The sequence below is a fragment of the Cylas formicarius genome, unplaced genomic scaffold (assembly GCF_029955315.1).
Source record: "Cylas formicarius isolate icCylForm1 unplaced genomic scaffold, icCylForm1.1 PGA_scaffold_4__25_contigs__length_36172078, whole genome shotgun sequence".
NCBI lineage: Eukaryota > Metazoa > Arthropoda > Insecta > Coleoptera > Brentidae > Cylas > Cylas formicarius.
The window spans coordinates 10,083,770-10,103,433 of NW_026844334.1; the positions used below are offsets into that span (position 1 = coordinate 10,083,770).

Consider the following 19,664-nt stretch of genomic DNA (forward strand, 5'->3'; position numbering starts at 1 on the left):
GTCGTTTATCTCCTTAATGTGGGAAACGGGAACATTATTTCATGCTCCTAGCAATTTTAAAAGCTAAAAATGTCGTTTCGGCTATAATGGATCTACTTTGTGATTGTGGTACTGATATTACTTATTAATAAATTTGGCCGTTTAAGCACTTATTGCTGTTAAAATCAAAAATAAAAATATGTCAAGTATCAAAGAAAAATCTGACAAATTCTAAATTAGAAGCCAAAATAAAAACTAAGCTATTATCTTGATTCGGGTTTAAAGGCCGTCGTCGATTGGAATTACTTCCTAACGTTTCGCTAGCACGAGTGGCGAGCTTCTTCAGAGGTCCTTCCATCTCCGATGTTGGACGTAGACAGTCTACGTCGGCCTTTAAACCCGAATCAAGATAACAGCTTATCAACGGGCCGCGAAAGCCTTAACCAATTTATCAAAATCAAAACTTTACGGACATTCAGGTACCATATTATAGGGGAGAAAAAAATATACATTTAACGAGAATGATTCGCAACAAAAGGATATCGTTAACATGCAACATTTTAGTACCAACTCCTAGCTAACCAAAATTGTGTAGTTCTAGTTTGGTCAGTAAGTTTTTCAAGCACCTATATAGAGGAAGAAAAATGCAGATTAAATTTTTCAATAAAGGAATTTGAAATTATGAATGAAAGGAGTTGCCGTTTGCCAAGGCTCATTGAAATTTCAAGCATAAACATTTATAAGTATTCCGAGAACCAGACCACTAATTAATATTAGATACTAAGTTGACTTTATATTTGCATATATCCTGGGCGGTATGAATTCAAATCACACATCTATTACCTACATTGGCAAACACCGATACGACTCGGGACTTATTTGCATTGCCCGATTCGGTATACGATATTCCAAATTGCGTTTTAATAATTAATTTTTCTAATTATTGAAACACCGAGTTTATATAAATAAACCGTTTCGAATAATTCGTTCTATACGCTCGCGCGCAAACTAAGTGACAATGCGCTTGATTAATATTTAATTGTGCGGCCATTTATTTATATTATTCCGCTATTGGTAAATGAAAATTTTGATTTTCGGGGACTATTTAAATAAATACAGGTCTCCTGTGTGTATAAATAGAGCCGTTAACTAAAATGTATTTGTTACTTTCGGCCGTCCATTGATTGATATGTTCCGTGACGCGGGAAAGCTGGAACTACGCGATGTTCTCTTATACTTTAACCGGCACAGAGTTTATTCTGCATTAAGTAGACAATTTGATTACGCATTGATGCTGGAGGGTATTTTCGAATAAGTAGAAGCGTTAATTTTAACATGAGGTCATATGTATCGTATATATTACGGAGGTATTTGAATGTGATCCTTCCAGTAAGTACGTATTTATGTATTGATTCTCGAACTTTGACCCTGTACGGCTGTTTTCATTGGATAGTTCAAAGGGTAAGGGAAAATACCTGTACTTTATTTATCTTACAGGTAAGTTTGAAAATAATCATTTTTGTCTTGTGTGCCTGTCGAATAACAACATTTTTCGTCTTGTATTTTTGTGTTTTCTTCATTTTTCTTCGATTTGTAAACAACAGTCTTTTTTAAGATTATAGATTATATCAAGAAAATGGACATGAAATATTGAGATTACCACCGTATCATGGTAGATTTAACCCGATTGAGATGATTTGGTCTGAGTTGAAAGCGCATATATGAAGAAATACTACACCAAAATGTAGTGATACTACCATAAACGTAATTCGGCAAGAGGTAGCTAAAACATCAATACAAAGCTGGTCTAATTGCGAAAAACGAGTAATAAAAGAAGAAAATATTTATCGATAACGATTAGTGGATGAGGTGGTCATTGAACTAGGTGACGACAGTAGCCATAGTGGCCATTTTTAAGTGATTGCTTCAAGAATTGCTTGGCGAAAAAGATTGAAAACATACTTATATCCCGCTTGTTAGTGCAAATAGATAAATTCCTAGGACGATCTTGGAACGGTTACAGGTAAGGATCTGCTCGGCAGTGTGTTCTATAAGAGGCTGCTGTTTTGGAGTAATAAACAGTAGACAAAGTTAATCACGGCACGGGTTGCAAAAACAAAATACTTCTGGTCATGGTATACCCGCTCATTAAGGGCAACGAGATGGCTGACAGGCCCAGCATTGAGGACTAAGGGATTCTAATTTTCGACCAAAAGTGGTCCTGAGTTTCAGTTTCTCGCGACAACGAATGCTGGTAGAAATCCTAACAGGACACTGCCATCTGCATGTGTATGGAAGAGGAGAAAACTCCAGTTCATCTTCTAACCAGCAGCGCACACGGTTAAAAGTACTAGGAGCTCAATTTATTGCATGCGAACGAGCCACTTAACTTAAATGAAGCGGAGCGAAGATGTGCGGACATAATGGATCAGAAGGTCCCAAAGTAGTGACCTGGAATTTCTCGTAAATTAACAATGTAGTGCCCGGAACCTCCTTCTATATACTACTTGCCTCGATCGAACCATATTCGGCGAAGTCGATTCTTGCTCGAGATGAGAAGAGAGAGATGAGTTATGAGAAACAAACACTGGTGATTCGTCGGGGAAGCACTCGAGATTAACAAGTTTTGATTTTAACGCTCCGGTCTGATTAAAACAATCTAAAATATTGCTTTTGCGTCAAAGTAATCGCTTTGTTTGACGGCAAACACGTAGGGGTGACGCGCCACGCTGTTTATTTAACCGTGTCTATTCAATGCGGGGGAAGCGTTCGGGGTTCGTGCCACACCGACAGGAATTATATTTTCGCGTTGTTGTTCACGGTTCACGCAGGCGAGTTTACAAAGCGCGCGCTGTTTGCCGAAACACCTAAAGGGTCGGATTGTTTGATCTCGCAGCGGCGGATGAGCTGCACTGTCCCGGGGGGTTGAAGCGATGATGATGCTGGGTTGTTAAGTTGACGTTAATTGATACGAGTTATTTTTTTGCCAACTTGTTTCCTGTTGTCACCAAAAATATTGCATAGTAGTACAGTGGTCCTAAATTGTTAATTATTTTCACCAAACTAAACCAAATTTGCCGATGAAAAAACAATACCAAATTCGACTAACCAACTAACCAAACTAACCGAATTCGGTACCCTAAATAATTGTAATTGAAGCCTGATATTTTTTAAAATTTATTACACCAGATTTGAACATTTTTGATTTAATTAACTTTTATGTATTTTATGCCCTTTAAATATGTGCATGTATGAAAATTATTTTCAAGTTCCTGAATGTTCAGCTTGATTTTTACAACCCGGTTTCTGCAAAATCAGCCATTGTGCGTAACGTTTTAGAGCAAAGACAAATTCAAATCTTTTTTATCTTTGCTCTATATCTAAAAATAAGGTGACTTAAAAGGGATGGCATTTTCTGACATAGCGAAAAATATATATACTTTTGGAAAATAAGTGCTACGATATGAAGCCATTACGAACCAAGGAAGAACCTAACCACCCAGTGAAAACAGCATTTCATCATCTTAACCTATAAAATAACAAGTTGAATTATTATAAGTCATCCTTAATTTATTAACTGAATTAATTTATTATTGATTATGTGAAATAAAATTTTAAATCGGAATAAAATTTCTTTTATCTTTAACACTTTTCTTTCAATACCCCGCAAGGGTACAAAATTGCCCAACTAGATTTTGATATCCTTACCCGTTTTAAATTATTTATATTTAAAATAAAGTTTAAATAAAAAATATTCAAAACTGTCTAAGCTCTTATTATGGTTTTAAAAACACTCGAAAATAATTTCCAGCATTTTCTCTTTTTCGATTTAAAACGATAAATTCAATTCTTACTACTAAACTATAAAAATGGCAGTAATACCTGAAAAAGAAATATATTAATGTTAATTCATATTATAAAAATTTAAATTGATGGTAATTACTTGTAATATCCTATTTATTATGATTCAACAGAAAATAGTCTTTTGTTATGGCGGGGTTTAATTTAAATTTTGTTTAAAATGCTTAAATGTATATTGTTTATGTTGTTTCGTAAAATTTTTGTTATGATTTTTACCCAAGTTTTGATCCACTTTTCGAAGCGCATTATTACGTTGTTTCCCGTATTTCTAGACAGCAATAATTTATAATTATTTTAAAAAATGTTTGCTTTTAGTTTCATTTTCAGTTGTTTCTTATTTTTTTTTTGTATTGCTCAATTCTTTTCACTTGTTTCAATAACTAAAGAGCTTTCATTTTATTCTCATATATTTGTTAGGTTTGACATGAAGTCACCATGTTATCCTCCCTGACATAGCAAAAATATATATATGTTCTGAAAATAACTGCAACGATGCGCCTTTTTTGAAGCCATTACGAGCCAAGTTTTAACCACGTTCTAAAATTCGCACAAATAGGTTTTCCTTATTCTACAGAATCGAAATCAAATAAATTCCGAAATTAAGCTCAGAATAATTTTCTAAAAAGCGATCTGTTAACCACTGTGTAGATGAGAGACGCAAAATTGGTAACTATGTCTTCTTGTTATTTAGTCTAGTGCTTCTAGTTTACATCGTTTAAAGACAACAGCTTACGCAATTGCTTGTTGTTGCTGCTTTTAAACGATTTTATCTCTCGTCCCGCTAGAGGTCGTTGAAATATTAAGAGCGGTTTTTTATTTATTTTCGTTATCTTCGCTTTTTGGCAATAATTGGCTGCCATTTTAACTCTGAAACCGTTCTTTAGTAGAAAAGGAAATTAAAACGCTCCTCATTTTTGGCGTCCACTCTTTCAAAGGACGGTTTCGCGCTGCGCCTGTCCCCATCCCATCTTCCCTTCCCTTATCAGCGAGCCACTGTATGGGAATTTATTGCAAATTACGTTCCGATTGTACAACGGCCGACCCTTTCTCTACGACTTTGCGCACCCAAACCATCTGGCCGGGACAGCGTGAATCGGGCAAACATTTTAATTGATTCCTTTTCTTTTCCAGTTCCCCCGATGATATGGATCCAGAATCAACTAGTGGGAGCTTACGAGGGCCAACAAATTACTCTCGAATGTCATTCGGAGGCTTTCCCGAAATCCATTAACTATTGGACCCGGGAGACTGGAGAAATCCTCTCGCAAAGTAAGTTGTAGAGTTTCAGATTTTCTTTTTGCTAACGGAGTCGATCATTTAATTAGCCGGGTTACCGGACCACATATTAGAACGTAATTAAATGGAAGAATGTTCATTTTCGAGAGTCGCGTGGGCCCTGTCTCATAAGAATCCGTTTTTTGTCCGTTTCATTACCTCTTTTGTTTCGAAAGTCGCTTTATTTCGCTATTTATCATACGCGAAGAAGAAAAGCCGAATAGTATTTTTGTATTAGGTTTAAAGTGACGCATAGTGACTAAAACTGACCAATGTTGCCGTAAGTTATTCAAAGATCGTCAACATATTATTTCGACTCATTCTTCAAAACAACAAATGCAAAAGATTCGAATTAGCTCAAAAGATTCGTATGTCAACCTGTACCAAATATATGGGCCACAGAACAAACTTTCATGTATTTTTTTTAACTACAGAGTAATATAATCTCTATTTGCTTGTTCTATGGTAATTAATCTAATACGATCATATTAGCTCTAGTTTTGCAGATTCGAAATGGTCCCAAATACACAAATACACATATTTATCAGAATATTCTGGCGTCCACCACTCTATTTTTATCAAACCCCTAAAGTCTTTAATGTGCTTCCAGTCGACGTTAAAGCTCCAGTTTAAAACCGTTTTTTTGTTATTATTTTTTTGTTTGGTTCTTTGTTTTTTTTCTCTTTTCAATATAGGAGGTTGTACAGGGTGCGGCAGCATAACTTCCTTTTTTTAAATGCGCGCCATTCAGTTAGTTGATGTCATAGTGGGGCGCTAGTGGTCTCGTTCAAGAGGGGGTACTGTAAAGTTTTGTCCCGACACGGTTCAGTCGCCATCATGCGTTGGAATAGTGAGGAGCGTGCCTTTGCCGTTGAGGCCTACTTTTCAAGCGGTTGTTCGGTTGTTGCAACACAGCGTGCATTTCGGAATCGCTTTAATTTAGCCCCGTTGGCTCCCGTCCCAGACCGCAAATCAATTGTTACATGGGTCACTACATTCAGACAAACTGCAAGTGCGACAAAACGAAGAACTGGAGTCCCTCGGCCCGTTAGATCACCTGAGAACATTGAAGCAGTGAGAGCTTCAATGTTGCGATCACCACGGCGTTCTGCGCGCAAACACGCATCTGCCCTTGGACTATCCGATCGTTCTGTGAGAAGAATTCTTCGTGATGATCTTCATTTTCATCCCTATAAGATGGCGATAGTGCAGGAACTTACAGAACGTGACTTCAATTCTCGGATGAACGCGTGTGAGCTTCTTCTTGATGTCGTTCCCGAGGGTGCTATTGTTTTTTTTAGCGATGAAGCCCATTTTCATTTATGTGTGTCGGTTAACAAACAAAACATGCGCTACTGGGCTGACACCAACCCTCGACAATTGCATCAAAGGCCTTTGCATTCACCCAAAGTCACAGTGTGGTGTGCAATTTCCTCAGCTGGAATTATTGGTCCCTGGTTTTTTGAGGAAAATGAGGTTACAGTGACAGTGAATTCGGACCGGTATGTAAATATGCTACAGAATTTTTTTTTCCCACGGCTAGAAGAGTTGGATTTGGGGGACACTTGGTTCCAACAAGACGGTGCAACAGCACACACTTCAAGAGCATCGATGGCTGTTTTGAGGGAACACTTTCCAGAGCGCCTTATCTCAATTAGAGGCGATTTGGAATGGCCGGCACGCTCTCCCGATCTGTCCCCTTGTGATTTTTTTCTATGGGGTTTTTTGAAATCCCTGGTTTATGTGAACCGTCCAAGAACCCTACAAGATTTGAAGACCAACATCGAAGAAGAAATTGCCAACATAACACCAGCTATGCTAACAAGAGTCATGACAAACGCCAGATATCGGTTTACGCAATGTATGGAGAATGAGGGACGTCACCTAACAGATTTGATCTTCAAAACAATGTAAATAAAAACTTTAGACATGTACCTACATTATAAAAAATAAATAAAGATTTTCCGATGCACACAATAGTTTTTATTGAGTTTTGAAAAAAGGAAGTTATGCTGCCGCACCCTGTATTTTGAATACCGTCAATCTTTCTAATTCTTTTTGTTATTGGACATGTACATAAACGTATACATACATGAACTGAATAAAGACTTGATAAACAGCGAACACAAACAACACTCCCTAAATAGACAACACAACATAATAAAGACAGGAAATCCCCATACTTGCTTCAAAAATATACGGTTGATATCAGAAATGTTCAGAGACTCATTGTTTACCTTTCTCGAACTGTTTCTCCAAAAACCATTTAGCTATGTGTACATACGAGGTGTGTTCAAAAAGTAAGGTGACTTTTGTAATTGGGCGGGCTACGTACATTCAATCTTCCATATTTTTTTGTTATGTTAACGGTCTCAGCCAGTTTGCACGTTTACTTTTTTTGTTTGATGCTAACAAAAACTAACCAAAAAAATGGAAAAAAGAATTTGCATATAATTTTTTAGTAAAAAATTGAAAACAGTGCTGCAAAACAACAATGTTGACAACGGTGAGATGGTGAGCAAAAGAAATGTTTATAAGTGATTTAAGCTGGTCCAAGAAGGCCGATGAACCTTGCTCTGGGTGCATAGAACGTCATTAACTGATAAAAGCGTTGAAGAAGTGAAACAAATGGTGTTGAAAAATCGTTCAATCGCTATTAGAGAATTGGCTGAAGACGTCGGCATCTCTATTGACCCGTGCTATCGATTTTTTTCCGCAGTTTTGGGCATGAAACGTGTAGCAGCAAAATTTGTTCCGAAACTGCTTAATTTTGAACAAAAAGAGCGTCTAAGGAGCTTCGCTCAAGACCTATTAAACGACGTCAATGATGATCCTGATATGCTCAAAAAGGTCACAACTGATGATTAATCATGGATATATAGATATGAGTTCGAACCCAAAGCGCGGTTGTCCCAATGGAAGAACCCAGAATCCCCAAGATCGGAAAAAGCACGTCAAGTTCGATCAAATGTCAAGGTTTTGCTTACTATTTTCTTTGTGGTATGGTCAATAAAGAATTTAAACCTTAAAGTTATGCGCTGTTTGCGAGAAGCAATACGAAGAAAACATCCGGAATTGTGGGAAAACGATTCATCGATATTGCATCATGATAATGCATCTGCTCACTCATTGCTTGTGTCTAACTTTTTGGCCCCCTGCGACTTTTTCCTGTTCCAAAAAGTCAAGAAAACCATGAAAGGAAGGAGGTTTGAAACGATTGGGGAGATAAAGAAATAATCGCTGGAAGAAGAGCTCAAAACCATACCAGGAGGATTGGAAAAAACGTTGGGACAAGTATATTATATCTTGGGGGGGGGGGTGTACTTTAAAGGGAACAACATTAATTTTAATAAATAAATAAATACTTTTTGATAAAACTTAATTTATGATATGGTCTTCCAGCCAAGAGTTCAGAAACTTTTCCATATCAACGTAAAAAAAGCTAAATATATGCTGCAACAAAAACGCAACAATTTAGAGTCTCAGTAAAAAGCAGACATTTGATATTAAAAATAAATATAACAATGACTTCGATTTAGTTCTTATTATTTTTAATGAAACTAATCTACCGAGAATGTATTTCTCATTGATTAATTATATTGTGCAATATTGTTGCAGCGATTTTCACATTCAGCATTTGGTTTGTGACATTGTGTGTGATGTTGTGACAAAACGATTTTCCTTTAATCGCACTGAGTAAAAGAAAAAGAGTTAAATATTTTCTTAAATTAATTCTGTTAAAAGAACATAGTTTCAATTTTTTCAATTTAAGAATATTGTACGTTTTTACATTGATGCTTCATTTTATTTCAGTTGTCTCTATAATCTACAATCTCCCCAAATACAATAAAAAAATTGAAGACAAAGAAAATTGTTCGAAAATGCAGAAACGTCTAAAAAAATCAATCAATTTTTTATTGCCTATAGTCGTGCACGCGGGTCGTGCTAACTTTGTCAGTCGCAACATTTCAACGTGCACCCAAAACCTCGCGTAATCGCAATTAAATCTTTCGTCAGAATTTAGCACGATTGCGGCTCGCGTGTTTAAACCCGTTGCAAATAAATCCCGATAAATCCCGCGGCGTTATAAAACGAGTTGATCCCTACCCGTCTAAATCTCGCCACGTTGGTTTACGACGGTGCCGGACACCAGTTTGTAAGCCAATTACATTGACAATTTGAGAGCGTGTCGTAAAAACTTTGTCGGCGACCAATTAAAATGTAACTATTCGCTTTTATGCGGTTTTAGGGACGTTTCTTTTCCTTCGGCGCCATTTGCGCCAAGATTCGACCGATTTGGCAACGTCGAATTGCGTTTGAAATGATCAGCGCGGCGTTCAGTGGCGACGCTTGCGGGGTGTTTGTTTCTCTTGCACTTAAAAATAAAAAGATACTATTTCTTATTTTCATTTTAGAAACATGTATACATGTATTTAGAGTAATTAAAAAAACGCACTAATTTCTTAAATTAGTGTGTAGTAAAGTAAGGCCACGGCTATTCTAATATATCTAAATATTACCAATGTTTTTGATAATTTTTTTGTGTAATAGAGTTTTATGCCAAATAACAAAACAAAATGTAAAATTTTCACTTAGCGCGCAAACAATTCCAAAATTTTCAAAATCGAGCGAACAATTTCAAATGACATAAAAAACGAGTCAATATCGCATTCAAGGTAATGGATGTCGTTTTGATATTTTTTTTTTGTGTAGTTCTTTCAAAGTTATTTTGAATATACGAGATTTTGTAAGCCCTGGACCATACTTAAAATTTGAATCCAGGTTTAATTATACTGAACTGTACTTAAAATCTGTGATTTATTAAGTTTGCATTGCAAATTAACTAGACTTAGCACCGATTTAAATAAAATGCACCATTTGTCGTTAGGTGATGGCTACAGTAATACTGAATACACACTTTATTTTTGGGGCAACGGTAACGGCCATATAATCCATCGATATTCCATGCACAGACAACAGCACGCGCAAAATTTAAAGTACATCGCTACACATTTTTAAAATAATCAATCATTTCAAAACTTACCAATATGGCTGTAAGTACAAGTACAGTTGATTTTTCTTAAGAAAATTATTAGTCTTGCATTATAGGGAGAACCTTTTGACTACTTATTGCAGCAGTTGTCAATTCTGGAGTTTTTAAATTAGTTGAGATGTTTGGAGTGTGCGCAATAGGGAACTTGATTTTTCTTATCTCTAATAATACATTTGTTTATGGATAAAAATAACGCATATCAAATATTAAAACCCAATATATAAGTTGCAGTAAATAATTGAAGTTGTGACACTCGGCTATTCTTTTTAAACAATACCAAACGCACGAGAATGATCGTGACGTCATTCCGCTGCTTTTCGATCAATACGGCGACATGTTATAGTGCTATTCTCAGGTTATAGGCCGAGAATTACATTATTTACCTTTATTTTTGGTTCGTATAAAGTTGTGTTTGTATTTAATCTACGGTAGTTTGTATTTGTGCTTAGTGCTTAGTAATTTATTAATACCTTAAAATCAGTATTTAGGTTTCCACTGGTTTAAAAAAATCTTCTTTTTTTTTTGCTGAATAATTGAAATTTTATTTGATATACCATTTGAATTTTAAAAATCTAGAAAACTTTAAGCTGATTATACTATTATATTGATTTAAAACTCATGGCTAGATTTTCTCTGGACATACTTTTTAGTTTTAACACCGCGAACCTCAACAAAAAAAACCTTTTAAAAAATCGGCTTCGGTAATTTTCAAAACTTTCTGTTTGCTACTAAACACAAGATAATAAATGCAAGCATCACGATCAAGACTAAAATTAAAAGTAAAACCACCAAGACGAACGCGTTGTGGTTCTCTAATGGCTACCATCCGGCTGGCGCGTAGTCTAACGAGTCAATTGACGTCACAACGGCTCACAGCCAATGACATCGCGTTTCAAAAAGGATTTAAATTTTACAATGTTTAATTGTTTAATTGCTTATATATAAACTTACTTTTATAAGCAATATTTTTCATATTAACATTTTGTTCAAAGTCCCGATCGATCGATCTAGCTTGAAGCAACTAGTTTGTTGTTCCCTCATCTACTGTCAAGTCAGCTTAAGGATGACCTTCCACTAAATTTTTTGCACATGCGCATGATAAAACATCTGTGTTTTGAATTTATATTATTTTAACTACTTTCTAAGCCAAAGTACAAGAATGAACCACGATTTTCAAAAAAAGTGGATTTCTCAGATTAATATAATCCGAAAGATTTTAGAGAGAAATTGCGCCCCAGTTTTATAAAACTGAATAATGGACGAATGAGGAAATTCTTCTTAAACTATACAAATAAGTTTATGTGAATAGACACTAAATTAAATACAACCTAATACATGGTTCGGCATAATGCAAATGTGTATATTTCTCAACTTTTTGACTCCTTGATTGTTTAAGATTAAGTTAGCTGCATATCAAGATTAGCCGTTTGCCAAAAAAACGTTTCGGATTTCTTTCAAACTTATATTCACACAAGGAAGGTTTGAACATTGAATGAAACAAGTTTGTCATTTCGTGCGCAAAACAAATCATCCTTCTAATGTTGAGACTACGTAATTCGGAAGATGATAAAAAAATCCAATTTGTTTCTTTTTAGACGGGAAATTCGAAGCGACTTACCAAACCAGCAGCTATAAAATTCAGACGAGCTTATTAATACGTAAAGTGGAGCAGTCCGACTACGGGAATTACAGGTGTGTGGCGAAAAATTCGCTGGGCGAGACTGACGGGACCATTCAGCTGTTCGGTAAGTAGATTAAATGAATAATTCATCTGACTTCTTCCCGCGGTTTTTGTTCTTGCCGAGATTACCGTTATTCTTGATCAATACTTGATGGAAACAATACCTCGAAAAGTCCCGAGTGAAATGTCGGTTGACGAGAGAGCGAATCCCCCGATAAAGTTCATTAAACGTCTCAAAAGTTGGAGATCGCGCGAGATCTGGATAATTTAAAAGGAAAATTAGTGTTAACGACCAATAGTTATCGAGCTAATTTAATTTTTCATGCGTCATCCGCTTAATATTTCATATTTGCCGCGGGTTTTAATATTTTCGCTCGGTTTCGATTTTGCGTTAACATAAAAAATTCAAAGAGCGCTTTTTTTGCGGATACATAAAAGACGAATCCGCTTTGACCGACCGAGCGGACTTTATGTATGGCGCCAAAGGGCTTCCTACTGTGACTTTATGGGACTTATATTGCATTTAATTACGCCTCCGCATTTTGTGCCCTCGGAATGGGAAATTGTGACGAAAATATGTCGCCGAAAGGCTAGTTTTTTTAATTATAATTTTGTGAAATGAGTTGTTGTAAAATCAACTTTTTAAAGCTGTCAAGATATCCCATTTTCGAGTTTACATTTCAACTTGTTTTATACTGCAAGTTTGCTCGACATAAAAATAAACCTTTCCCTGCACGATTCTCCTCTATAGCATTATGTAAAGAGCACAAGATGCTGCGACAGAAGAAAAACCGCTGCTTCAAAAACGGAATAAGGAATTTGAAAACTTTATTTTTAACTTAATAACGTTACCGAATGTCCCTACTTAGGAATAGGAAAAATTCTGAGCTTTTCCCAGGATTTCGCCTTTAAAAAGGGATTGAATCCGGAATAAGCCTCTTACATATTTAACAATATTTCTTATTCCGGCAAGACATTGGCGTGCGACGCGAATTGTCATTTTATTATTTGTTTTATCTAGATGCCTCAACTAGTTGTTGTTTTTTTGGTTTCAGCTGTCCCAAAGCCTTCAGAGCTGTCCAATAGCATATCAAAAGGTAATTCATTCTTTTTTTTTGTGCCACGAGCATCAATCTCAAATCCTTGTAATTTGCCCTGTTAAGACAGTAAGGAAAAAGTGATATATACGATTATTGAGATTAAAAATTAAAACGAATTGTTTAATTAACCTTTCTTGAAACACACTTTTTGAAGATGATATAAAATAGATAGCTAATTGTAACCACGATAAATCTTTGATATATATTAATTGACTTGTGAAGTATATTTTAAAATGCTGTCCATATTAAATAATCGCAATAAGCAAGCCGACTTTGCTTCTGAAAAGTATTCAGTAGAGTTAGCGTTAATACACCAGTGACGTCATATCACGTTTGTGTTTATAGTTGCCATAAGTCTAAAGGATCGTTTTTAGATCACTACATTGAAAATAAATATAAGAGGCGGCGTTAAAATGAGCTAGCTTCAAATAAAGTCTATTCATATATTTCACATTTCCGATTCCAGTCTCAACAAATTCATTAAGCACAGTCTTTTTCACGTGACGTTTTCTTTTTGTAGACTTGATATTAAACGTATCGGATACCCATTATGATATTGGAAACAGTCGTGTCTGTCATAGAACTTAATTAAAAAAATGGTCTTTCGTTATTTCTTTCATTGGCAAAATGTTGAGTTAAGGACGGAACAAATTGTTGATCGCAAAATTCCAAATGTGTAGGTCTTTCTTAGCCATAAACAGAGAAAACGTTTGATTTTATAATTATTCTAATTCAAAATTCAGTATTTGCAGAATATTGAAATTTGGCAATATCATTTTTGGACCTCTTCTAAAGGGCTAATTTTGCTTGAATTCTTTAAATGAACTTCTGAGTCATCCAGAGCGGATTTCTAATGAATAACGTTTTCGGGAAATACAATCTTATACCTCTTAAGTTGTCTTCGTATCTTCTTAAGTTGCCTTTGTATCTTAACTCGTTTTCAAAAGGAAAAATTGTGGAAATTTACAAAGCGTATTTTTATTCATTTTTTGGACCTTTTGGTTCACAATAAACCTAGTTCTAAAAATCAAGAAGCATTTCGTGATCCTATATATATTTTGTTTTATGACGAACCGCATGTTTATTGGTACACCCTGTATACAGGCGTATTTAATAAGTATTCAATATTTTATGGAATGATTAAGTTATTTTAAAATAAAAAGTTACTGTAATCTTGTGGTCTAAAATGCTTAGCTTCTGAGAGGCATCAAAGTTTTTTTTTTGTTTTTTTTTCAGCAATATGAAGAAAATTTGTTTTTCATGAGAAATTTGATTAATTTTTTAATTTAGTTCTAAGTTGTAGGAGCCACCTAGATGTCTTCTCTAACTTTCTTATTAGAATTGTTACACCTTTTCCAGAACTCTTGTTCCTAATCTGAAAGACTTCAAATAAGAGTACCTGTTTCACGTCAAAATGGTTGAGGAATTCTTTTTTTTTTTCAAAGAAACGTTCACAAGCCACTGCAGTACTATTCGCCAATCATCCTGCTCACGTCTTCAGAACTTAAGAGCTGTTTCAGTTAAGTTCTCGTTGAATTCATCAATAATCGACTCAGGAAGAATCCAGAAGATTTTTAAGTAGTAATTCATTTTTTTACCAGAAATTTAATATAGGAGTGTTTTTAAAGTGAGGAAATACATATAGGTTGCGCCTCTTATAAGCAAGAGGTAAATTAAGAAAAAAATAAAATTTTGCATATTTTATGGAGCAGGAAGTGTGTCTATTTCACCTGTTTGCTTGTGTTTTCTGATCGGAAAGAGCTCTCAGTTTTGACCGAATCAAATAATTTCTTTTCTTTTCTCACTAGCCACTCAGTCATTAGTATTCCTTCCTCTTTTGGTTCTTATTATTTGTTTTAACGCATTTTTTCAATTAGTAATGTAAACATTCATTCGGCAATAAAAGGCTTTATTATTATTAAAAATTCCCCAGGTATTAATTTGCGTTCGTAAATTGGCATTATTTAGGCATGCAGGACAAATAAAAATAAATCTTTGATACTCTGTGTCTTGAAACTACTACTACCTTTTTACCTAAAAAATACTCGAGAAAATCAGTCCGGTACTTGCAATTTTGATAAGAAATGCCAACAAGGCAAATAGTTAATATGTAGCAATTATAAAGTTCGTCGAACGTTATACCGTTTTCACGACATAATCGGGTACTCAACTTTGGTAAATTTTTGTGAAGGTCTAACCTCAGACCAACCTCGCTTGTGTTTCTCTTTATAACCCTCAATAAATACATTCGCAGTTCCACAATGATGTTTCAGAACCGTAGTTCGGTACTTTGTGTATACAAATTGGTGAGTTAACTCGATTATACTTATACTCCATAATTACTTCTGTAAAGATTTTCTTCTTAGGTGACATGTTCTACATATTTTTTTTCAACAAAATGCATAACCTGTCTCTTATTCATGGTTTTGTCATAAAAACCAATTTTTCGTACGAACGCACTCAAAGTCTCTTGGCAGCAGTCAATATTCAAAACACTACGCAACTCTTCATGTAAAGTTTTAATTGTAAAAACAATATTCTTGTGATAGACATCATATATCAACTGTCTCACTATTCCGTGCATGTCAAATAGACTTTTTGAGACCCCACGATCTTTACGCGTTTTTCTTTCCTGGTTTTATGGCTACACTTTCCCCAGATGTCGATTTCACAAACACAAAACACATTTAAAATTATAATTTTGGCAGCAACTGGCAAATGTGTCCTAGTCTTTGATTCATTTGAAGTTGACGGATGTTCATTATCAACGATTATTAGGTTATCGACCGCAATCTCAACTTCTTCGTCGCTGGTGCAACGCAAGTGACTAACAAAATTGAATGATGCTAAGAAATAAATTATAATAAAATGTATATGGTACCGCAATTCCACTGAGTCTTGAAAAACAATTGAAAAACAACAATTGAAATAACTCCAAAGCTTCGACGACTAAGAAAATATTTTTTTATAAAACTGACAGCATGGTAAACTGTTAAAACATCCATTTTAAATCAACTATCTACATAAGATTTATCAAAAGCACATGATATGAATTAATAATCCGCACAGCACATTTCTTGTTGGCTATCTTAAATACTGCCACGTACTAAAAAGAATGGTCGTTTCTGATTTAGATCAGGCGGATCCTAAACTCATTCCGAATTCAAGACCATAGAAAGACATAGAGTAAAAACGGTAAATTGTTAGTCAAACTATAACTTCATATTCGACAAGTCACTCAGCCAGATGTCGATTTAAATTGCTGTTGAACCATCTTAACCGTCAATGGATGACTATATAAAATGTGTAAAGTCCAGAGAAATTGTGCGGAGTTTGATATCTTTATCCAGTTCATTACTTTGAAATCGTTGTTTATGGTTATTTTAGGAATTTAGCTAGGACATATGGATCATTTTTGATTACGTCACTATAAGCGCGTAACTGTTCTCACTGGAGAGCAGGTTCTAAAAACGGTATATCTTTGGGCGAACTATAACCGTCATTGTGTTTTTACACATTTTATTAAATATAATCGAGATAAACGCCACAGTTAATTACTCATGTATTGTTATCATTACTTAAACTTAAATAGTTAGAATACGCCACATCTAGCGTTACTTTTATAAAGACGTTGACTCTGCGATCCGAAAAAGTATCGTGCAAAATTGACGCGTTCACGACACTCGCGGGCTCCGTTTCGCGCCAAGTAAATAACTCAATAACTAGGCAGCTAAAGTGTTCGTATTTGCAGTTCCTTTTCGTGCCGTTTAATCACGGCCGACGTCGTCATTACGCTTAAGAATTATACAAGTTTTAATAATTGGCGTAGTAGTCGGGCGAAACGAATGAAGTTCTCGCATGTCGGCTTGACGTTGAGATCGCGGAACGTTAATCGTAACAGTCAGCGCCGGGGCCATCTTTGTCGAATCGCGAACGATCGAAGAAATCAGCCGCGATTCTTACGGAGTTCTGCAAACGCGGCGATCCGACAGGACGCGAAATATAAAGCGAATTTTTTAACGCGTACACTGGCGCTTTTACGATTCAACAAGGCCTCTGGCGGAAAAAATGATAATCTTCTTGAGCAGCAGAATTTGGAATGATCGCGTTATTTTTATATACATGGATTATGAATTTAGGTTTCAGTTCCAGTTCCAAATCTACACACAGATTGATCTGGTCTAATAATAGCACTATCCTGTTTGCTTTACAAGTAAATACAACGAAGTTTATAAATATTTGGCCTTGTACAACATTTAATTGGCCCTTAATTTCATAGGGAACGCTTTTAAATGTGCTAGTTCGAGGGCACAATGCAAAAACGTCCTTTGAGTTATCGATCTCTGCAGTAGACCAATTAAAATGTTATGCATTTAATAATTCCATCGTAGGATATTGTTCTTGTGCCATTTTGAGCAAACCACGAAAACTGTTAACGCGGCCAGAGAATAATGCTTTGCTTATGCAAGTAGAATGATCCGGTCAAAGGTTCAACAATAACAGGTAAATTATAAAATACTTCCTTAGGCCATGTTTGTTTACTGTCTGTTACATTCTATTGCTTTCAAACTATGAATGGTCAAGAATTAATCGGCGACCCTTTGAAGTGTAAAATTTAAAATTTGGGAAATTTGAAGACTGTGGAAAATTTTAATTTATCATTTCGCAAATAACAATATAATATGAAACCAGATTGACAACATTGCCATCAATACCCGTTGTTGAAAATCCGAATAAGAAGAAGAAGCAAAAACCGAAAGAGAGCAGGTCATTGAGGAAATCTGGGAAAACATTAATGGAGCAAAGGAAAATATTTAACTCCAACAGGAAGAAAGAAAAACAAAAAATAGATGACTGACGACATACTGAAAAAATATTAAAACAAACACCAAGAGGAGTATAAACAAATACATAAAACTATATTGCAAAAGATCAAACAGGTAAAGAAAGCATGGCTAATAGAAAAGTGTGCAGAAATAGAGACCTTGAGATAAAACATGATAAATTCAACCTACAAAAGAATATAAAAAAAATATATATGAGAAGAATATATGTTTGAAATGTTTCATGAAGAAAGTTATAAGGATTCAGAACACATAGATAGATTATTACTATTACTAAGGAAGAAACAATCAAAGCAATCAAATGACTAAAAATTAATAAAGCGCCAGGACCTGATGAAATCAGAGCGGAACTTTTCAAATAAACTGGACGAAGACCACATAGACACCGCAACAAAGTTGTTCAATAAAATATATCAAACAGGCAACATGCCACGAGAATCTCTTCTATCATCTTCCTAAGTCCAGGAACCTCAAAAAATGCGAAAAACATAGCAAAATTAGCTTGATGAGTCATGTCTTCAAAGTTTTTTGTATATAACCCACAATAGAATACATCCTCAACTACAACATGATATTGGGGAAACAGAAATGGTATTTAGAAATGGCCTAGGTACCAGAGGAGCATTATTTGGAATTCAAGTATTGATCCAAAGAGCTCGCGACATTAACTGCAACGTTTTTCTCTGCTTTATTGATTTTTGAAAGGTGTTTGACAAAGTCTCCTCGAAAAAGCTCCTCGAAATACTACACTAATCAGGAATAAAAGATGCACATATACGATATACGCATTGCCAACCTACATAGTCGACAAAAATTCGAGTAGCAGAGTCAACATCTACCGAAATAAATATACAAAAGGTGTCCGTCAAGGATGCGTTTTATCACTATTATTTAATGTCTACTCAGAGCATCTCTTCAATGAAGCTTTGATCGAATGTAAAGATGGAATACTGATTAACGGTGAGAGGCTAAATAATCTCAGATATGCGGATGATACAGTCCTAATATCAAACAGCCCAGAAGGTATATGGGGATTAATCAACAGAATCCTAAATATATGTAAAGAATATGGCATGAGCTTAAACACAAAGAAGACCAAGATTATGATCATTAGCAAAAATCCAAACTCCAAAGCTAATCTGCAAGTGAAAAACACCCGTTCGAAAAAGTAGAAGCATTTCCATATCTTGACTGCACTTTGAACGAAAGCTGGGATCACTCTCGGGAAATTATTACTCTCCATTCTCTGTAATCTAAACCTTAATCTCCAAATACGGCTGCGATTCCTCAAATGTTACGTGTTCTCTGTAATGCTCTATTGTGTAGAGGTCTGGACTTTTACAGCAGCTGCAGAAAAACAAGTGGAGGCATTTGAGATGTGGTGCTATCGTAGACTGATGCTCGTCTCATAGACACAGCATGTAACTAACGACATCATCTTGCAAAGAATGAATAACAATAAAGAATTCTTAACTTGGATACTTGGTCACATTATGAGAAATAAAAAATGTCGAATACTCCAACTTATAACACAGAGACAACTAGAAGGCAAAAGAGGTCCTCGTAGGCACAGAATCTCATGGCGACACAACCTTAGGCACTTTATAAGTTAAACATCTGTCGAACTGTTCAGGGCGGCAGTAGACAGTTAGATGAGTCAATGTAATCGCTAACGTCAACAGATGATAAAGCACTAAAAGAAGAAGAAGAAGAAGCTTCAAAGCGCGCGGTATTGTTCCCGATAATAGGCCAAAACAATCAGCTTATAGCCATAGTGATGTAAACAAATCGGACAATCATTGTTTGCGTCTAACGTTGGTGAATTATCTGTTTAAAAAACTAAATGAAAACATTTTTAACAAAATCGTCTT

General features: G+C 35.4%; 2 protein-coding genes across 4 annotated transcripts in view; both read left to right on the forward strand.

Annotated features, from left to right (window-relative positions):
- Positions 1 to 19,664, forward strand: part of LOC132700907 (limbic system-associated membrane protein-like) — a 157,718-nt gene that overhangs the window by 128,612 nt on the left and 9,442 nt on the right. For all 3 annotated transcript variants that reach the window (XM_060668488.1, XM_060668489.1, XM_060668490.1), the window contains 3 exons: positions 4,972 to 5,109; positions 11,764 to 11,913; positions 12,905 to 12,946. In XM_060668488.1, coding sequence (XP_060524471.1) covers positions 4,972 to 5,109; positions 11,764 to 11,913; positions 12,905 to 12,946 — 330 coding nt within the window. The remainder of the gene's footprint in view (positions 1 to 4,971; positions 5,110 to 11,763; positions 11,914 to 12,904; positions 12,947 to 19,664) is intronic.
- On the forward strand, positions 5,833 to 7,121 carry LOC132700908 (uncharacterized). Its single transcript, XM_060668492.1, has 2 exons — positions 5,833 to 6,365; positions 6,417 to 7,121. Exons 1-2 carry the CDS (start codon positions 5,953 to 5,955, stop codon positions 7,027 to 7,029), a joined length of 1,026 nt encoding a protein of 341 aa, XP_060524475.1. The 5' UTR covers positions 5,833 to 5,952; the 3' UTR covers positions 7,030 to 7,121.